Here is a 17,381-nt window from a genome sequence, read left to right as displayed (position 1 = left end):
AATGAAGTTCAGAAAACTGCACCAACACCAACTCGTAAGTTAAAATAATTCCACCAATCTAAAAAAGCCACATTTTATTTAAATGAAGGACCACTTGGTACCACTACTTACGTTCATAATAAGCGTTCTTGTTACCTTGAACATCTTTTGCCCAGTGAAAACAACAGTGTTAGTATTAATTTGTTGGATAAATCTTTGAATCTAAAGCAGAAAATGCAGATACTAAAAATTACCATTTTATAAGTTCCTACTTCGGTATTGTATTGAGTAGTCGAAACGGAATTCAGTATATGGATCGGTTCTTTACTTGCGTCGTTGATCCATGAAACGTATATAGAGACGATGAATATTCTGACTAAGTATACAGTGAAGCAGACGACATTGTACAGTTTTTCCAAATTCATTCTACAGCAATCGCGCGTTTTTTAAAAATGTTGTATCAGTTGCACTAACCCTTCTATTATTGTGCAGTTGCGAAGGTATACCAAGAGCAGTACCAGATTAGTGGTGTAGGTGACAAATATAATATTACTCATGGCATCATCTGCTTCTTTACATAAAACGCACACCCGATCATAATCTTCTCTGATTTCTCTCCAAAACGCTATGGTTCGTCTCTATTCGTTAACATTTGCATATGACCCTTCTGCGATTATAGAGTTATAGACCTACCTTTTTTGCTGCAAATTTAACCCTCTCTGTAATTTGCTGGAGTCGAATGCTTAAAAATGAGCTAATCAATGAAATAAAAAGGTCCGAGTAGGCAAAGCGCCATATGCTAAGAAAGAACACGAACTAAAACAACGAAAACGTGCATAAGAACTACAAACCAAGCAAACAACCTGACATAGTAATCCTAGAATAAGTGAATATGGAATTGCATTGAATACTTGCGCAAATACGGTTTTGAAATAAATGCTATGTCCAAAGGGTACATTTTGGGCCCGTGCCAGTTTGCGGGTGTTTTCCACGTTGTATAGTACAAAAATCAAAATTTGACCTAAAAATGCGTTATAATGGCATGATGCAAAGAAAACAGACAACCAGTGGCATATATTGTAGTTATCAGCGCCATTATCTTCGCCCGTTTATTCATATTCTTAGGAAATCCATAATTATGTGCCATACTTTTATCCAGCTCAATCCATTTATCGACTAATTCCGGCCACTTTTTGACGACAACAAAAAGAGAGATTGCTCCCCATAAGCTGGTCGCATAAAATAGCGTTCTTACTACAACACAATATGTCTTGATTAGCCGTGGTGCCCTTGCAACGCGACCACCATGTGTTTGGTACTCACCAATGTGGCGAAAAGTCCAAGAAATATATGCCATTTGGGCACCGCACGCACAGAAGAATGTCATCATAATTAATAAGAAAATATGAAAAATCGAATAGAAGGTTTTATAGTGCATCCATCGAAATTTAACTGAACAAGCTTCGACATTCTCTACAAAACGCAGCGGAAATGCGCCCGTAATTTGTCCCAAGCAAAGGATGAAGGTAAATATATCATGAATTGGAGGGTTGTGAAGAATTTGTTCCGCCATACTCGGACGTTTTAGAAAGAGCTGTTGGTAATTGAAAAAAATAACTATTGTTTTGAGCGTAAAAAGTTGTATTTATATGTAACGGTCTCTACTATTACCTCAGTAAACAACATAGAAGGGTGGACGTGTCGTGTCAAGATTAAATTAAATGTTTTGTAGTTTTGTAATGCAGATAGTCGAAAGCTGAAAACGCAACGCCATTAGCATGAAAGTTTAAAAACGTTGTTTCCATTGTACCTTTATCGTACTCGAAGAAACAATCGATTTTATCGCACATTGAATTTCTAAATTTAAAAAATGAAGACATTTCTTCCGCCCTTCGCTCTACTCAAATTCTGAAAAGGCGTGCACAGTTTCAAAAACTTGTGAATGCAAGTAGCGCAATCGAAGAAAAATGTAATCAGATGTGGTCCAATGACTATAGAATCCATATGTTAAGGACGGGGATGGGATCGGATGGGATCACTTTTCTTGATCCACAATTTTTTTTGCAATTCTATAATCTCCCCATAGGAACGCAGTGGCAGCTAGGTAAGTGTGTCCAAAAGAACCATAACCCACAAATCCAGATCAAGGTGTTCAATGATCACCTATTTTAATAGGGATCGTCGCAATCAAAGAGTACTGAATAGTATAAAATCGGCTGAGCCAATTTTTGTGAATCGCGTAACAATTATAAAGCGTTCGTTGGTCTGAATTGTAGTAGGGCCTATTGAAACCCACATATACAATTAAATTCTACGCATCAACATTAATAAGAAAAAGTGTTTTCCCGAGAAAATTTGAATATTAATTTCGCCGTTATAAGCAGAGGGCTATTTTTAAATTGTGAACGTATAAAGTTAAATTAAAAGAGCAAATTAAACAAGCATTTACTGATCTCATTTTGAAGAAACTCTCCGTTGTAAAACGATTTTCGTTAAAAATCAAAGATGATTAAAGTGGCATTTGGCTTACGAAACAACTCAAATAATAAGCGGAAAAGTTAGTCTAGGTAAATACAAGCTTCATTATTCTAAAACTTTTTATACAACGGGAGAGAATTGTACGAAAGCAAGTTACATAAAGGTTCAACTATATTATCACCCGAAAGGCGATCCAGTTCTCATTTTTTCTTGGAGGAGGCCTTTCTGAGGAAAAACCGCACTATTCATAACCTAAAGATAATCATGGATTCCAGTCATATCTGTACGTTACTTTAATTTTTTGAATTGTATAAAGTATTGGTCGGTTATCTTTCTGACTTTGCAGTGGATCCTTATTTGACGTAATCATAATATTCTTAAAGGAACCGACCAGTGAAAATAAATTGTATTGCATCTAATCATTATAGTTGTATAAATACAAAGGAATTTGGAACGGTGTATGTAAATATTTTGTCATTGAAAGAGGTAGGTACGAGTATATTGTGCACAACAAAATTTAGATAACGGAATTAGAACTGATACGTGACCTCGAGATAGAGGTTGTGTTTGCTGTATCTAGGATAAAAATTGTGACGATCCATAGCTGCAAATGGGGTGCTTAACGAAGCTTCGGAAAATTTGGAAAATAAATGGGGAGATTTTGTGTTATTTATCCGAAGCGTAGGAAATAAATCAATGCTTTAAATCAGAGAAGTCCAAACGAGAAAAGAATTGGATTGACTTTGGTTTGTCAATATACTCAATTATTTATGTTGGAATTCGTGTTTATTCGTGTGTAGGCAAACCAGAGCGTCAAGTTTTGATTTTCAGATTTAATAAGGAGATAAAGAATCAAACTTCCGCAAGGTAGGAGTATTAACATTTTATACAGGGCTAGCTGTAGGTAAAATTACCAGTGCCGTAGAGGACCAATTTTATGTAGTACGAACAAGGGTCTTCAACCCTTGTAATGTAACTAACTGACATTACCAAAGTCCTCGCGTGAGATCGAAGAGACTTCAGCGCGTTTTTGTGTAGCAGATCGGTAGTTTTGACTTCGTCATCAATATGATCTTGCCGGAGGGTACCACATTCCCTTTGTCGGTACCCACTTCTGACGTCCCGTTCACCTTCAATTCGCGTTTGAAGTTTTGAGTCCACCATTCATAACATCTTGTCGGGGTTAGCCACATTCCCTTTATCGGTAACCACTTCCGACGTATCGTTCACTAGGAATTCGCATTTTGATAGATTTCGCTAAAAACCCTCCACAAATAGTATTCAACTTTTGAGGCACATCTCGAGCTCGAGACACGGGAAAAAGAGACCACGATTCGAGCTTTAATATCCTTTTGGAAGCCCGAAGCCGACTACCCCTCGAAGCGCGCCTTGCAGGGTGTGGTTAATTTCGCCCCTAGGGGAAAAAAACAAAATTCCGTCGCACAGGAGTTGTGCGTGTTTACAAGATCTTTCTGACGACACCAATTTGAAATCAGTCCGCCCAAAACTGTAGAAGAAGATAGGAAAAAACTTAAAAAGCACCTCGTTAGTATTACGCGCTCGAGGATGGCACCCAGATGACGCCGACCCCACATCATGTAGCCATGTCCCTAAAGTTGTTAATTACATGGCCCCGGTAGGTACATGTACAATTGTACACTCCTCGTGGGCCCGCATTTGCTGTCACCCAGCCAGCCGGCCAAAGTGACAATAAAAACTACTTTTTTACAAATAAATTTGCAAAAATGCGCTAAAAAGGAGGGAAAGTTATATCATTGTTTATTGATTTAAAAATACGGTGATTCATAGGAGACCCGGAAAAGTAGGGAAAAATATTTAGTAACGAAAAATAGATAACAACCTAGGAAACATGAAGGAAATGTACGAGGCAAATATGTAAAATAAAAATTGGAGGAAAAGACTCAAAGGCGTTTTGGAATGGAACTTCATGTGAAAGAATCAAAGATGACAAGACTTGGGAAAAGGGTACGGAAAAAAAGGATTGAGAGAGAACAAAATAGAACAGAAGGAATCTGGGATCCAAATGAAATAGCGAAGAAAACGCATAAAGAAGGAAATTAAGGAAAAAATGAAGAGGGGTGGTGATGTACGTAACGGAGATGTGGTCATGAAATACATTAGAGGAGCTGGGAGGAATAAAACAAGAAGAGTAAGAGAGAGGAAGCGAAATGTTAAAGGAATACCTGTCAACAATAATGAATACAAAAGGGAAGTGGTGGAGCAAAGAAAAAACATTAGAAAAAACGGATACGGATAGGAGGAGGTAGAGGGAATTGAGAGATATGGTAAAGTATGGAAAAACATTACAAAGAGAGACGGAAACATACAATTGCAGAACAACAGGCGGAAAATGTAGTTAAGGAAGGACGTAACAACATAAAATTAATAGTAAACGAATGCAGATTATGTGGCGAGAAAGAGGAACATATAGAGTGTCTGATATGGTAACGTAGAAAGGAAAACAAAACTAGGAAAAGCAATTTTAGAGGATGAGGAAAGAGGAGAGAGGTGAATAAAAAGGATGGTCCAAATAGAGAAATGAAGAAAACAAAAGAAGGACAATCCAACTGTAATGATCTTAGGAGTCACGGAACCAGCACTACAATCTTGACTTAGCTATATACCAACAGTTGGCAAGGAAAAAATTACAAGCAGGGACATCTAACTTTCAAGTCGGAGTGATTATGGTGGTTTTTTCGATATGTTGGAATTTGAGACATATCCCGGAGGGGAAGAGCAGTGAATGAAACAAAGAGTTTTGTGAGCAAAAAAAAAAACAAGAAATATATTACGCACAAAAAAGGGTCAGGAAAAAACATCTTTGGACAAAAAATCTGGGATAACACACACGAATACAAGAAATAAATCAACTACGACGACAAAATCAAAGAGAAATATACAAATCAAACATCTCAAATCGTACAATAAAATCAGATATGGAGTTAAATGCAGTCAAACGACTTAATAAAAATGCATAAAAAACCATCAAAATGGTACTTCCTCGACGGAATAAACTGTTAGTCGACGCATTCAGGACATCACACTGATAATATACTCCACCTAAATACATAAATGAATACTTAATAAAAATATATAAAGGCATAATCACCTGTGCATTATAACAAACAAACATGATTCAGTAACGGTACTTATAAAACAAAGCTTAGAGCACGCCATACTTCAATAAACAACTATCAAAATGTAATGCAAAATGTAAATAATAACAAATATTGTGACCATGAAATTCAAGGAAAGTACAAGAAAAAATAAAGTGACTACTCCGCCTAATTAAAACAAAACAAAACTAACAACGCGAAACTCGGTACGTTAGCGCGCTACCCCGCCATCGAAACTAGTGATCAAGGATCAACGCTGACTTTTTGCAAAGCTTCGTCGCGAAAGTTCATTGTTCTTCGGCATTTGCGCAGAACGGTCTCTTGAATTTACTGTCGCTGAAGGTGGGTGGCCTGCCGATAAGAGTATGTCATCACACAGCAGAGAGACGGAGATGAAAAAGAAGAGAACGAGTCAGGATGGACCCAGGGAAAGAGAGAAGGGGACAAAGTGTAGAATAGAGTAGCGAAAGGCATACTTAAGTTAGAGAGAATGGAATTATTGGCTGTTTTATTTTGTTTCATAAATAGTTAGTACTATGCACATCTTCCAAAAAAATGTACTACATATCGGCTAGTGATATCAAAACTTCAAGTGTGAATATTTCGAGAACGGAATCTCAGAAGAGAGAACGATCGAATCGTCTGGACAAGGCATACCTATTAGTGATGTCAAAAGGAATATCTTGAGAACAAGGTGTTGCAGGAGGGTACTCGAAAAGAGAAAATGCCTCGCTCAACGATATATCAAGAATTGAGTGTGGAAGAACTCTCTTCGTTACGACAATTTTGAAAAGAAAGAAAGAAGGACCTGAGACTTAGAACATTATTGCATCTTTACATTGTCTAGTGCATCGTATGCCATGAACTACTAAAAGACTGATCATAAATCGTATCATTTACAATGGCTATCAGTAAACACATAATACACGTCCGTAAATTTCAATTTAATTTACTAATGCCTGTCACGCCGAGCGAAAATAAATCACATCATAACAACAGATTAGGTATTATAGGATCATTTATCATACAAATGATTTTGACTAATGACACAGAACCTTTGAGGTACATTAATTAATCAAACGCAACCACTTCAGTTCGATGGATTACAGAAATGTTCCTATGGCCTCCCCTATGCCGCAAAATTCTCCGATTTACAACCTTTTTATATTACTATTACGCGTAGGGCAATTAATAGGGTTATTTCCTTTACATTTTTCTCGAGAACGTGGCACCCCTGGTGTGAGATTTCAATGGATTTCGTATAAAACTGTATATTCCGGAGGAGTTGTTATCTTGTTGATATTTGTAACTGTCTCATGTTACATTACTGGTTGGCTTGTGGATGATGGTTGGACGTTTAGGCATATTTGTAAGGGTAAACTGTCAAAATTTAATGATTCACCGGATTTGTTTTAGTGAGAACTGTATTTTACACCTCCAGTATGTTTACTACAATTGCTCTACTTAGGAGTACTAGACGAATACCAATGCTTATGCAAAAGTGGATGGACCTTGACTATTTGCTGGGCGCAAAGTATGGGTACCCACCGCATGCGATCAGATATACAAAATGCGCGATTATTGTAACATTCTTATGTTGCTTGGGTGATTATTTCATATCAACTGCAGGATCTCACTCAATTTTTTAGGGCAGATACTCCTTTTTTCGTTATATACCCTTCAACACGTCAAAGTGAAGGCAGTTTCCAGAAACATAACATACCATGAAAGGTTGTACTTTATCGCGATTTTTCCACAAATTTTTGAACACTTGCCATACAATTTGCTTCTTGGACTTCTGTGCCAGGTAGTCATAATTAATCTATGAAGTTCTTAAAAGCAACATTGGGTTTTAGTGTTGCTATATGCTTTCCATTCTTGGAATGGCATACCTAGACCTATTAATTTCGTTGATAGGCTTATTTTTCAGCTTCCGATATCAACAAATTACCAAAAAATTAAGAGCCGTTGTGTGGAAAGTAAATCAACCGGTAGGTACCATTTGTAATAAAATTAGGTAGCGGTTTGAATGTTGAAAACTGGGTGATGTAAAACTTGAACTTAGAAGCAGTGTTGACTAGGAAGGATATTGGTCTAAATAAAGTTCTGGTAAAAACCGCTTCGTTGGGGTCAAGAATCTATACAAGGTGATTCAAAAACAGGTAGGCCCTTGAGGCAAAAACACCGGAGACAATACAGGGATTTGGATTAATTAAAGATTCAAGGAAAGGTACTGCATATGTCAGAGGAATTTGGATGGTTTAATATTCGATATCGATATTTTTTCAAAAATTATCACTAGCAGTGACACCTGGGTGTATCATTTGAGATCCTCCAACGAAATAAGAAAAGATGTAGTACTTACATAAAGTATCCTCACTACCAAAAAGCGAAAACGCAATGTTCAGTTGGAAAATCCATGGTAACAGCTTTCTTTTTCAGATTGTGAAGGGACTATGTTGATTGAGTACTTGAATCACTTTATTGCAACATGATAATTTTTTATAAATCGACCTACGATGGTACGTAACCGCTCGCTAAATTAAATACACAATCATTGCAATTATGTGAAAATAAATTCCCACTTACAGGTAATACGTACTAGATCTTGGAAAGTCTGCCGCAAAACCCCCCTACAACCTGATACCTCTCTTCGCTTGTCTCGAAAATGCACACCTTTATCAAAAATTTACGCGTTTTTATCGCTTTCTATTTCGAGATACTCTTTCGTTCACGTTCGCTATGAAGCGGTGTCGTTGGAAATTTTTCTTTGTTGGGTTTAGAAGTAAGAAAAGAATAACCTCGAGTGCAAATCCAATTTGCCAATTTTATTTCGATAAACTGAGGGATTTAAGTTGAGTGTAATGTAGTTTTGATATTTATGTTCTAGGAACCAAACCCGACGTTTTGGAAAGATATTCGGGAAGATTACAATCGTATTTGCGTTCTTGGTTGCGATATCGAAAATATCATTACTAATTTGATATTTGTATCATACGCCTGCAACCTACTATTATCTTTAGTATATCTTCGCTATATCACAGTCATACCAGGGTAAGCAACAACAACTAAATACAATTGAAGAACGGGAACTTATGGCTAAACAAATCGTTCTAGATTCACCACCGAAAAAGTATATAATATAGTATGTTTTGCGGTGTATGCCACGAAAATGTTTCTCACCTCTGTTTATCTATCCAAGGTAAATGTGACCAGTCTAGAAGCAAGCATTCCGCTAAATTCCGTTTCAACCAGGCAATACAATGTTGAAGTAAGCCGTAATTTCCACATGGCTGAAAGTAAACTATTTTTGTTTAGATTCAAAGGTTACTTCAACAGATAAACGGCAATTGTGTAGCTTTTACTGGGAATAAAGTATTTAGGGTTACCAGGCACATTGTGCTACACGTAAGTATTATAATGGAATCGCATACACTGATGAATTATTAATTTTTTCTACAATCTCTATAAATAATTAACGAAAGGTATAGGTGAATACAAATACTAAACATCTTTCTTTTTTCCAGATTTTTGCAATCATGCTCACGTATGAATTAGTCTTGGTACAATTCTCACAACTCAACTTTCACATTCACTAGGAGCTAGTGTGATGTGAAACGACGCATCACTGGTTTTTGGAAAGATTGGATTCTATATACGCTCTTTAAAATAATTATATTTTCATGCATATAGTGCGATGAAATCGTTAAGATGCTTTTACACACTCTATGGTAATATAGGTAGTTATAATATTGTTCGCAAAAATCTTACAATGTAATGACCTGAGCCAATCAATAAGCGATAAAAAAATCGTAACCTTATCAGTATTTTAATATCGGAATGAAAACCTGTTATAGGTAATACGTAGTTGAACTATTTCTAAATGCTCAATATTAGTAGTACGGGGGACGTACAACTAAACCGTTTAATATTGCTTCAAAACAGAAGGGGTGTCATAGTTGGACATTGACTCATAAAAAGAACCGTCGAAATATATTTACTACCACTGGCGTCGATAATATATGGGATATATTTAGAATCAACCATTTGGGTAAACAAAAAGTGGAATTCACCACAGGAGTGCTTAAATGTCATTTCTTTTCATTTAACATTGATTAATTGAATTCAATACATTTGTACTTGTTTTTTATAATTCACAAAACTTGCGTGCGGTAATGTGGTTGAATTGCCACGAAATAAATGCATCCCTTGTCAAGGGTATACAGACACTGGGGGCGTAATTTAAGGACATGACTTTACTAAGATGTGGACTGCCGCAATTATGTGTTGCGCTCATGTTCATTATTTGGTTCAGGCAAGCCATTATTATCAGCTTTTTGCTTCTATTGGTAGATTAAAAGGAGCATTAAAGCTTCCAGATCATACAGGTTTTCGCCGATATCAGTTTTGACAAGCCACCTTTGAGCCGACCTGGGGAATTACTACCGCCTTTAGGCAATTAACAGTAGCTAAATAAATGTGTTGCAGTAAACAGCATCCGGTTATGTAGATAACCGAATACGCTGTGTTGGCTAGAAAAACCGTCGATCCCTCCATGAAACAGCCGAATTTTATAAAAGATAAAGTGTTTTGCTAATGACATTTGTAAGCACCGTATTAATTTTTGATACTTTCCGTAAATCTACTTTGGCAACCGTACAGTATTTAAATCATCGATCTATCTACCTTTTGCACTTTCGAAAGCTACTTTTTGTGGGTACCGAAATGTTGAGCTTTTCCGTAAATTTATGTTGCATTTATGTCGTTTAATTTACCTTTTACATTAAGTTTACCGAACTTTATCTACAGCTTTTGCTTTTTCTTGCACAGAAATTTCTACCGCTTAATTGCAAGGCTACTTTCCGTTTCATTAATTATAGTGGGGGGATATTGTTTAGCTTTCGTGCATTTGCTTTCCCGTAAATACCGCTAATTAATTTGTGTTTTGTTTCTTTCATTCCCACTAGGGAGTTTGCCCTAATCTTCTTTTTGTTTCCCGAAGTGACCGCCGCCATTTGCTCGATTCCTGAAGTACATTGATTGAATTTACCCGAGGCATTCCTTGGTGAAGCTAGGGTCTGTCCGTCTGCCCGTCTCTCCGTTCCGCCCACAATACATAAAGGTTGCCGCCGACTACCGCTACTTTCGCCCGCTTACATGAGTTAGTTACTACAATTTGTACGGAAGTTCGTCGCAAGCCCTCGCCATGTAGAATCAGGGAGAAATTAATATTGTAAGATTTCAGCTTCATTAATTGGGTACGAGCCGATTTCAGTTTCCTTATGTTAAATTAAAACTAGGATAGAAACTAGCAAGGTCGTTCGCTTACGCATAGAAAAACTTGATGAAGTGACCTGTCGGTTGATTCCAGAACTCCGGGACGCGAACGGTGTTAACTGAACTAACCGAATCTCGGAATTTAAGCCCGGCCATTTAGTTAAGTATAATTAACCGTAGTTAACTAATTGTGTTGCAACAAAGCTGGTCTACTTTGATTGGATCCTAGTGTCATTAGAACCGCGCTTAATTAATATAGATTTTGAGATATGTCCCAGATCGTTAGGACGTCCGAAAGTAGATTTCATCCGGCTAGAAGTGCCAACCGTGCAATTAAACTGTTCTAATGGTCAATCTTATGATAAAACAACAATACGTTCGAGTCTCTCATTTCTATGGATTGTTTGGTTGTCCTTAAACATTGCAGGAACTAAATTTTCATGTTCCAATGCTCATCACTAGAAATCAGTTTTCACCTTAAAAATGATAGATCGATATGTTAAAACCGACAATTTAAAATTCATACCAGAACTAACGTAAAATTGAGTTTCCTTTTGTATTCTTCCTACATCAAAAATATTACTTATCCTATTTTACACATACTTTCGATGGGATATATTGATGTAGGAAACTAAGGAACCGTTGGAAAAAAAAGAATCTTTCCTCTTAGGGACAATATTCAGTGAAATTTGATAATTTTGCACTTTCGCCAAGAAAATTGCTATGGCTAGAACATATATACAATCCGCACACTTATGCACGCGCGATTCTGCCCTTCTTGAGCTCTTCCTTTTATGTCTAAGAATAGGTGTACCAAATTTGGTTCCAATCGGTTCAGCCGTTTAGCCGTAAATAAGAGTACAAGCAGACCAACAGACAGACAGAAATCAACGAGATGTTGGATTGGGATTCCTGGTGCAGGTGGTAAAAACGTCACTTAATCGCGCACCCTTGATCTAGTTGAACACCAGAACGGGTAAACGAGGGGGAATCCTAAGTTGGTAAGTCACTTCAAACCAGGAGAGTATTTAAAGAGGTGGTGGTATGGCGCGATAGTGTCATATTTTATTCTGTAACCTCGTTTGTGAACTCGACATAGGTATAATAAATTACATTATGTCTACTTTTAAATGACAAAATCTCTTCTGAAAAGCGGCTAATTTTGTGCATCCAAAATATCTTAAAACAAACAAAGATCGGGCTGTTGCTTTGGCTTTTGTATTTTTATGTTCGTTCGTGTGCTATGTATTCACCTGAAGAAAAAGCTGATATTGTCAATTTGTATAGTGCCGGTAACAGTTTAAGGAGCATAAGGGATTGAGTTTCTGTGAAGCCAAAACAACATATTCAAATAAATTAATCAGATCAGATTTTTGATATTTCAAATTAGAGATAGGGAAAAACAGTACACATAAATCCCTATGTCTACTTCTTAATAAATATCACCGCATGTTCTATTGTAATGACCGAAAAATTAAAAAAGCAGCTTACAGTAGTACCATGTTCAATTTGTGTTTTTTTTCAATAAGGTGATCACCACTGCGGTTATCAGTAAGCAATTGTGTGGGTATCTACTCATTCTTTCCACATTGTTAAACAAAAATATCTATGCAAACGTTATAAGCATTGTGCACCTGACAAACTTCTCACGCTCCTGGAATTGTTATTTATGAAATGAAGGCGTCTGTTCCCACTTGGACAGCCATTAATTTCATTTATCATAGTTTATTAATATCGCGTACTTTTCCATTGAAGATATTGACGTGAGGGGTTAAACTAAATCAATTCTGTTGACTATTTTGCAATGTTTACGCATTATGGATAAAAATCTATAGTGCATTAGGTAGCACAAACAAGTTTGTTATTATCGACGAACGAGATAGCAAAGATAGGAAAAATGGAGGCATACTTCAGTTCGCCCTTTGACTAACCATACCGCAATGGACGATTTAAAGACAAACAATAAGGTCGCGTTAAAATCTAGGGAAGTTGTTTCACATCCGTTGTCCCTGCACAGATCGCTATCTTTTGTGCTTTCCATAGGACAGTGTTTCGGCCTCATGCCCATTTATGGGATAAACAACAGGAATAAGCGAAAAATTAAATTTCGGTGGAAGTCGATGAGATTCTTTTACACAATGCTAAACGCGCTCGGGGCGCTGACGAATGCCGTATTCTGTTGTATCGAGTTCACAAAAACTGGATTAATTTTGGACAAATCCGGTAAATATGTATCCAATTTTGGACGCTGTCATAGATGTGTTTTTCAGCGACTTTTACGTTTTACGTCAGCAACTTCTTTGGCGTGCTGTTTTTTACACGAATTGCTCATAATTGGGGAAGTTTGATGCAAGACTGGTCGAAAGTAGAACATTCCATGAGAAATGATTATGGATTTCCACCGCACCTAAAAAGTAATATTAAAACAATAACGTTAGTTGTTTTAATATTTGCAGTAGGTAAGAAATTCAAAAGTTTTCTTTTTGATGTATGTATTATAAGAGTTTTGTTTTGTGTTGTGATTCACTCAACGCAAATTACTTGAATTGAATTTGGGTGCAAAATGCAAAGTAATTAGTTGTATTCTAATTCAACGATTTTTCACATTATTTGAATAATTTACTTAATTAGCACACGAGAATCATTTTGTAGCTATTGCCGTGTAAGACACCTGGTCGCACAGTATGCCATACACAAAAATACAAAATACTCACGCGAAACTTCAAGGACTAAAACTTAAAAAAATAAATGAGACTGTCATCCCACCGTTCGTCACTGAAAATGAATTCAAAAGGCCACAAAAACTGGAGTTACAAACAATATTTATTTGCGTTTATTTTCACAAACAATTTTTTAATAACACACTCAACTTTCTCAAATTACAAAAGACTCTAAATTTACTGGGTTCGTAAACACACGTGACAAATTTAAAACTAAACAATTACAAACGCTCTAAATCTAAAATTAAAGCACATATTTTCCCAATACCACGTAAATGAATTCTAACCAAAACGAATTTAATGTTAATCAATGCACAGACAACAATAAAGAAATATTATCACTTGTTCATTTGAACGTTGTAAGGATTTCCGTCCCTAGAAAACTGCTTCTGCGGTCGAACTGCTTTTGTGGTTTAAAATTTTGGTTTCGCCTACATGAGTTACAGGTATTCTAGTGATATCAAGAAAACCTCAGTTTGAATTTTATGCAATTTGGTTCATAAATGGCCGACATGACAAACATTATCAAAGTCCAAAGATCAGTATTCTATTAGGCAGTTTGATTCCACCATCAGTAAGATCTTGTCGGGGACTACAACATTCGCTTTGTCGGTACGCATTTCCGACGTCCCGTTCACCCGCAATTCACGTTTAAAGTTTTTACAAATAAATTTACAAAAATGTGCTTAAAAGGCACTGTGAATGTGGAATCGATTTGGCTCATCTTTTTGCATTTCGTATTTTAATTTCATACAATTCGGTTCATAAGTAACGGAGATGTCAAAAAGGTCTTCCTTATCTTTTGGCCTGTATTGCGAAACACGAACCCCGATCTACAAATTTGATAAAGAATCCACCTGCAAAATTTCATCGTAATCGGTCCATCCGTTCTCTTTTGCGCTTAGCCCAAATTACACGAGACTCCAAGCTTACTGGATTCGTAAACGCACGTGACAAAATTTAAAGGCAAAAGACCTTAAATTAAACTACATTTCTCCAATAGTCCAATACTACTTCAACTAAAGCTACCCACAACACGTTCAATCATCAGTGCGGACTTCTTTTGGTTAAATTGAGAAGCTATGTTGGTAGTTGCTGGTTCTGATGATGATCTTCAGTGCACTATGTAGATCGACCATCAATTTTGTAATGACGGACGAATTTGAAAAACGCAAAACTCTACTGGTACAACACAAACACTTTTTAAGTTTACAAAACTGCAAAGGCGTGCATTTCTAAACTCTGCAGTCAAAACACTCGACGTCCTCACATTTTGTCATTCAACGTTCAGTAATTCTTCTCACCACCGCTTTTATAAACAAGCATTATCGCGGACCGCATCTAGTTTTCTATTTAAAAACGCGCAATACGCCGATTGTATTTATTTATGGTTCAACAGAAAATAATTTCAGTAATAGATCAATATAATAATTCATTAATGATAATTTTATAACATTAAACCGTTTATGTTACAGTCGAGCATACCTTCTTCATACTGAATGCGCTTAACTCCTTTTGGAAGTGCGAAAATCAAAGTGCCGAAGTTTACTTCTCTTTTGCTTTCCCTCAGGTATTCTCCACAGTTTCCTACGCACACTGGAAGGCAGTTCTGGTGCAGGTTAGTGCCCACCCTTAACCATTTGCCACTATTACAACAAACATTTTAGACTTCGAACGTACTGGCCACATTTTGTTGGAATTTTTGGACCTTTTCATAATATTAATCAGTTTCGCGCTAGCGGTAAGATTTAGGCAAGTGTCGAAACGAATTGAGAATGCGAAAGTAAGTGACAATTCTTGTAAGTCGTATGCATTAGTTTGCTGTTTAGGTTACATATGAAAGTTTTTGGAAGCAAGTTCGAGAAGACTACGACAATTTAGCCGTCTTATGCGAGATTACTGACAAGCAAATTGGTCCACTTGTGACAATATCATACGTCAGCAACCTTATGTTTATTTGCGTACAACTTTACAACAGCCTGAAGTAGAAAGTACGTAAAAAAGGCATTTAATGGACTCACTTACATTGCAGGCCAAGATTTGGTATCATACCAACGGTTTATTTCTTTTACTCCTTCGGATTTCTTCTCACAAGAGTATTTATCGTATCCATGTATGCTGCAAGAATTTATGATGAAAGTCGGGAGCCCCTAAGATTTCTGCAGTCCGTGCCCTCAAATTTGTACAACTCGGAGGTAAGGGCTGGTCGTTTCAAGTTAAATTGTAATTTTGTGTTACAGATTGATCGATTTATACAACAAATTCATACTAATCCAGTTGGAATCACAGGGTGCAAATTCTTTTTAGTCACAAGAAGCTTTTTGCTACGGGTATGAACACTAATTATGTACAGTGTGGTGCGTAGAAAACAAAACTGATCCTTTTCCGGGCAGCTAAAAACTATTTTAGAAAAACGATCACGTATTTTTATATCCTAAGAATGACTTACGAATATCTTATAGCATTCTAGCCACAACTAAAATTGCTGATGATGTAAGTAATAATACCTACATACAACACAGTAAGGTATGGCAAATGGCACGTTTTTGGAAAGGCTTTTATCTCCTGAAATGGGGGTGGTTTATTTTGTTTATTATTTACAAAATATGATACAATTTATTAACAAATTCGCTCTTTATCTTCAGGCCGTTAAAATGATGATGAGACGTTTACTTTGTCCTGATTGTAATTGGCCAAATCATTTTTTTTTTAATATTCATTTATTTTAGCAGTTTTTATCACCACTCGCTTTGGTTTTAACATTTTAGACTATCATCACAACAGCAAGTGGCCATAAATTGGGACTCCTCCCGACCATTCGACCCCGAATCCTAATGTTGCAAAAAAGGTTTTTTACAGAGTGTTCCTTTCAGAAAACGCATACTGCTCCACCATGCTAAACAATTACCTATGGCCAATATTGATAACCTTTTTCAACGGTATTCATGAAATTTCGACCAGATAAACCAAAGCACATCCAAATACAGGGAGCAACGCCGTTTTCCTTAAAATGAGTATTATTGACCGTGCCCCTGTCGTAGCTGTTGAACCAGAACCGTTTAAAATGCGTTTCGTTTTCAATGCACTGACCTGTACTTTTTCTACACTAAGACGTTGTTTTTTTTTCAGGTAGCGGGTACCATAGTAACATTTGAACTAATGTTGTTACAGTTTGGCCCCATATTGGAGAAGGATTTTGTATCGCAATCTGTTGTAAATTCTGAAATATATTGTAAAGTAGGTTAAGATACATTTTTTGTCTTGATTTATTTGTTTTTATCTATTTATTGTGCCTCTCTTGTTCTGGGCCCTCAACGCCCAATTACAGAGTGGCCCGCATAATGCTTCTATTGATTTCAATATAATAAGAAAACAGCATACCGTAAAGATCATGCAAGTAAATCACATTGTGAATGGTATATAATATGATGGTATGAACCACTCGAGTCTTCATTCAATACGTCAATAAACTTCAAGTTGTGCACGACCACTTGAGTGCGCGGAATGGACATCGACATTAGACCGAATTGACTAACGATGACGAGGCAAGGCAATGCAATTAAGTCACATTTATATCAAACGGTTATGGTTTTGCCCGTCGGTCCGTCTGTTCCTTGACTAACTCGAGAAAGCGATGTCAAACCTTCGCCAATCGATTTCTACGTACCCAAGGATCAGTGCTATTGAATATGAGTCGGATTGAAAATCAGGTTTCCGAATGCGAGTTGAGTGGCAAAAATTCCCCTACTGAAAATCGTATGCGTTGCTATTTATATAGACTACAAACAAT

General features: G+C 36.7%; 3 protein-coding genes across 4 annotated transcripts; 2 read left to right on the top strand and 1 right to left on the bottom strand.

Moving 5' to 3' along the window:
* Positions 1-425: 425 nt before the first annotated feature.
* LOC116170721 (gustatory receptor for sugar taste 64e-like) lies at positions 426-1,552 on the bottom strand. Its single transcript, XM_031487226.1, has 5 exons — positions 1,303-1,552; positions 1,045-1,233; positions 843-1,000; positions 673-795; positions 426-617 (listed from the first exon to the last, which is right to left on the bottom strand). Exons 1-5 carry the CDS (start codon positions 1,550-1,552, stop codon positions 426-428), a joined length of 912 nt encoding a protein of 303 aa, XP_031343086.1.
* A 5,133-nt stretch (positions 1,553-6,685) lies between these two features.
* Positions 6,686-9,472, top strand: LOC116172809 (gustatory receptor for sugar taste 64f-like). 2 transcript variants are annotated; one of them, XM_031490093.1, is made up of 8 exons: positions 6,686-6,963; positions 7,011-7,199; positions 7,244-7,401; positions 7,525-7,585; positions 8,485-8,648; positions 8,712-8,865; positions 8,913-9,002; positions 9,122-9,472. In XM_031490093.1, the coding sequence occupies exons 3-8, from the start codon at positions 7,319-7,321 to the stop codon at positions 9,191-9,193; spliced, it is 624 nt and encodes a 207-aa protein (XP_031345953.1). In that variant the 5' UTR covers positions 6,686-6,963; positions 7,011-7,199; positions 7,244-7,318; the 3' UTR covers positions 9,194-9,472. The 2 variants fall into 2 exon arrangements, with proteins under 2 accessions (XP_031345953.1, XP_031345952.1); XM_031490092.1 differs by having other exon boundaries at positions 7,451-7,585.
* A 3,324-nt stretch (positions 9,473-12,796) lies between these two features.
* LOC116170720 (gustatory receptor for sugar taste 64e-like) lies at positions 12,797-16,837 on the top strand. The gene is given in 9 exon segments (XM_031487225.1): positions 12,797-13,094; positions 13,142-13,330; positions 15,067-15,209; positions 15,259-15,292; positions 15,295-15,374; positions 15,421-15,575; positions 15,624-15,786; positions 15,832-15,921; positions 16,721-16,837. Coding segments are annotated over 9 exon segments (1,254 nt in total). The 5' UTR covers positions 12,797-12,811.
* The last annotated feature ends 544 nt before the right edge of the window (positions 16,838-17,381 follow it).

This window comes from Photinus pyralis, unplaced genomic scaffold, assembly GCF_008802855.1.
Source record: "Photinus pyralis isolate 1611_PpyrPB1 unplaced genomic scaffold, Ppyr1.3 Ppyr1.4_LG5, whole genome shotgun sequence".
Lineage (NCBI taxonomy): Eukaryota > Metazoa > Arthropoda > Insecta > Coleoptera > Lampyridae > Photinus > Photinus pyralis.
Note: the sequence above shows the minus strand (reverse complement) of the source record. Positions and strands in the feature narration are given on the sequence as shown.

Coding starts and splice junctions, on each gene's coding strand:
- LOC116170721 (XM_031487226.1), bottom strand. CDS start 1,552: ATGGCGGAACAAATTCTTCACAACCCTCCAATTCATGATATATTTACC. Junction 1,234..1,302: donor TTGGACTTTTCGCCACATTG/GTGAGTACCAAA, acceptor ATTGTGTTGTAG/TAAGAACGCTATTTTATGCG. Junction 618..672: donor TTAAATTTGCAGCAAAAAAG/GTAGGTCTATAA, acceptor GTTAACGAATAG/AGACGAACCATAGCGTTTTG.
- LOC116172809 (XM_031490092.1), top strand. CDS start 6,693: ATGGATTACAGAAATGTTCCTATGGCCTCCCCTATGCCGCAAAATTCT. Junction 7,402..7,450: donor TTCTTGGACTTCTGTGCCAG/GTAGTCATAATT, acceptor ATTGGGTTTTAG/TGTTGCTATATGCTTTCCAT. Junction 7,586..8,484: donor TGTGGAAAGTAAATCAACCG/GTAGGTACCATT, acceptor TTTATGTTCTAG/GAACCAAACCCGACGTTTTG.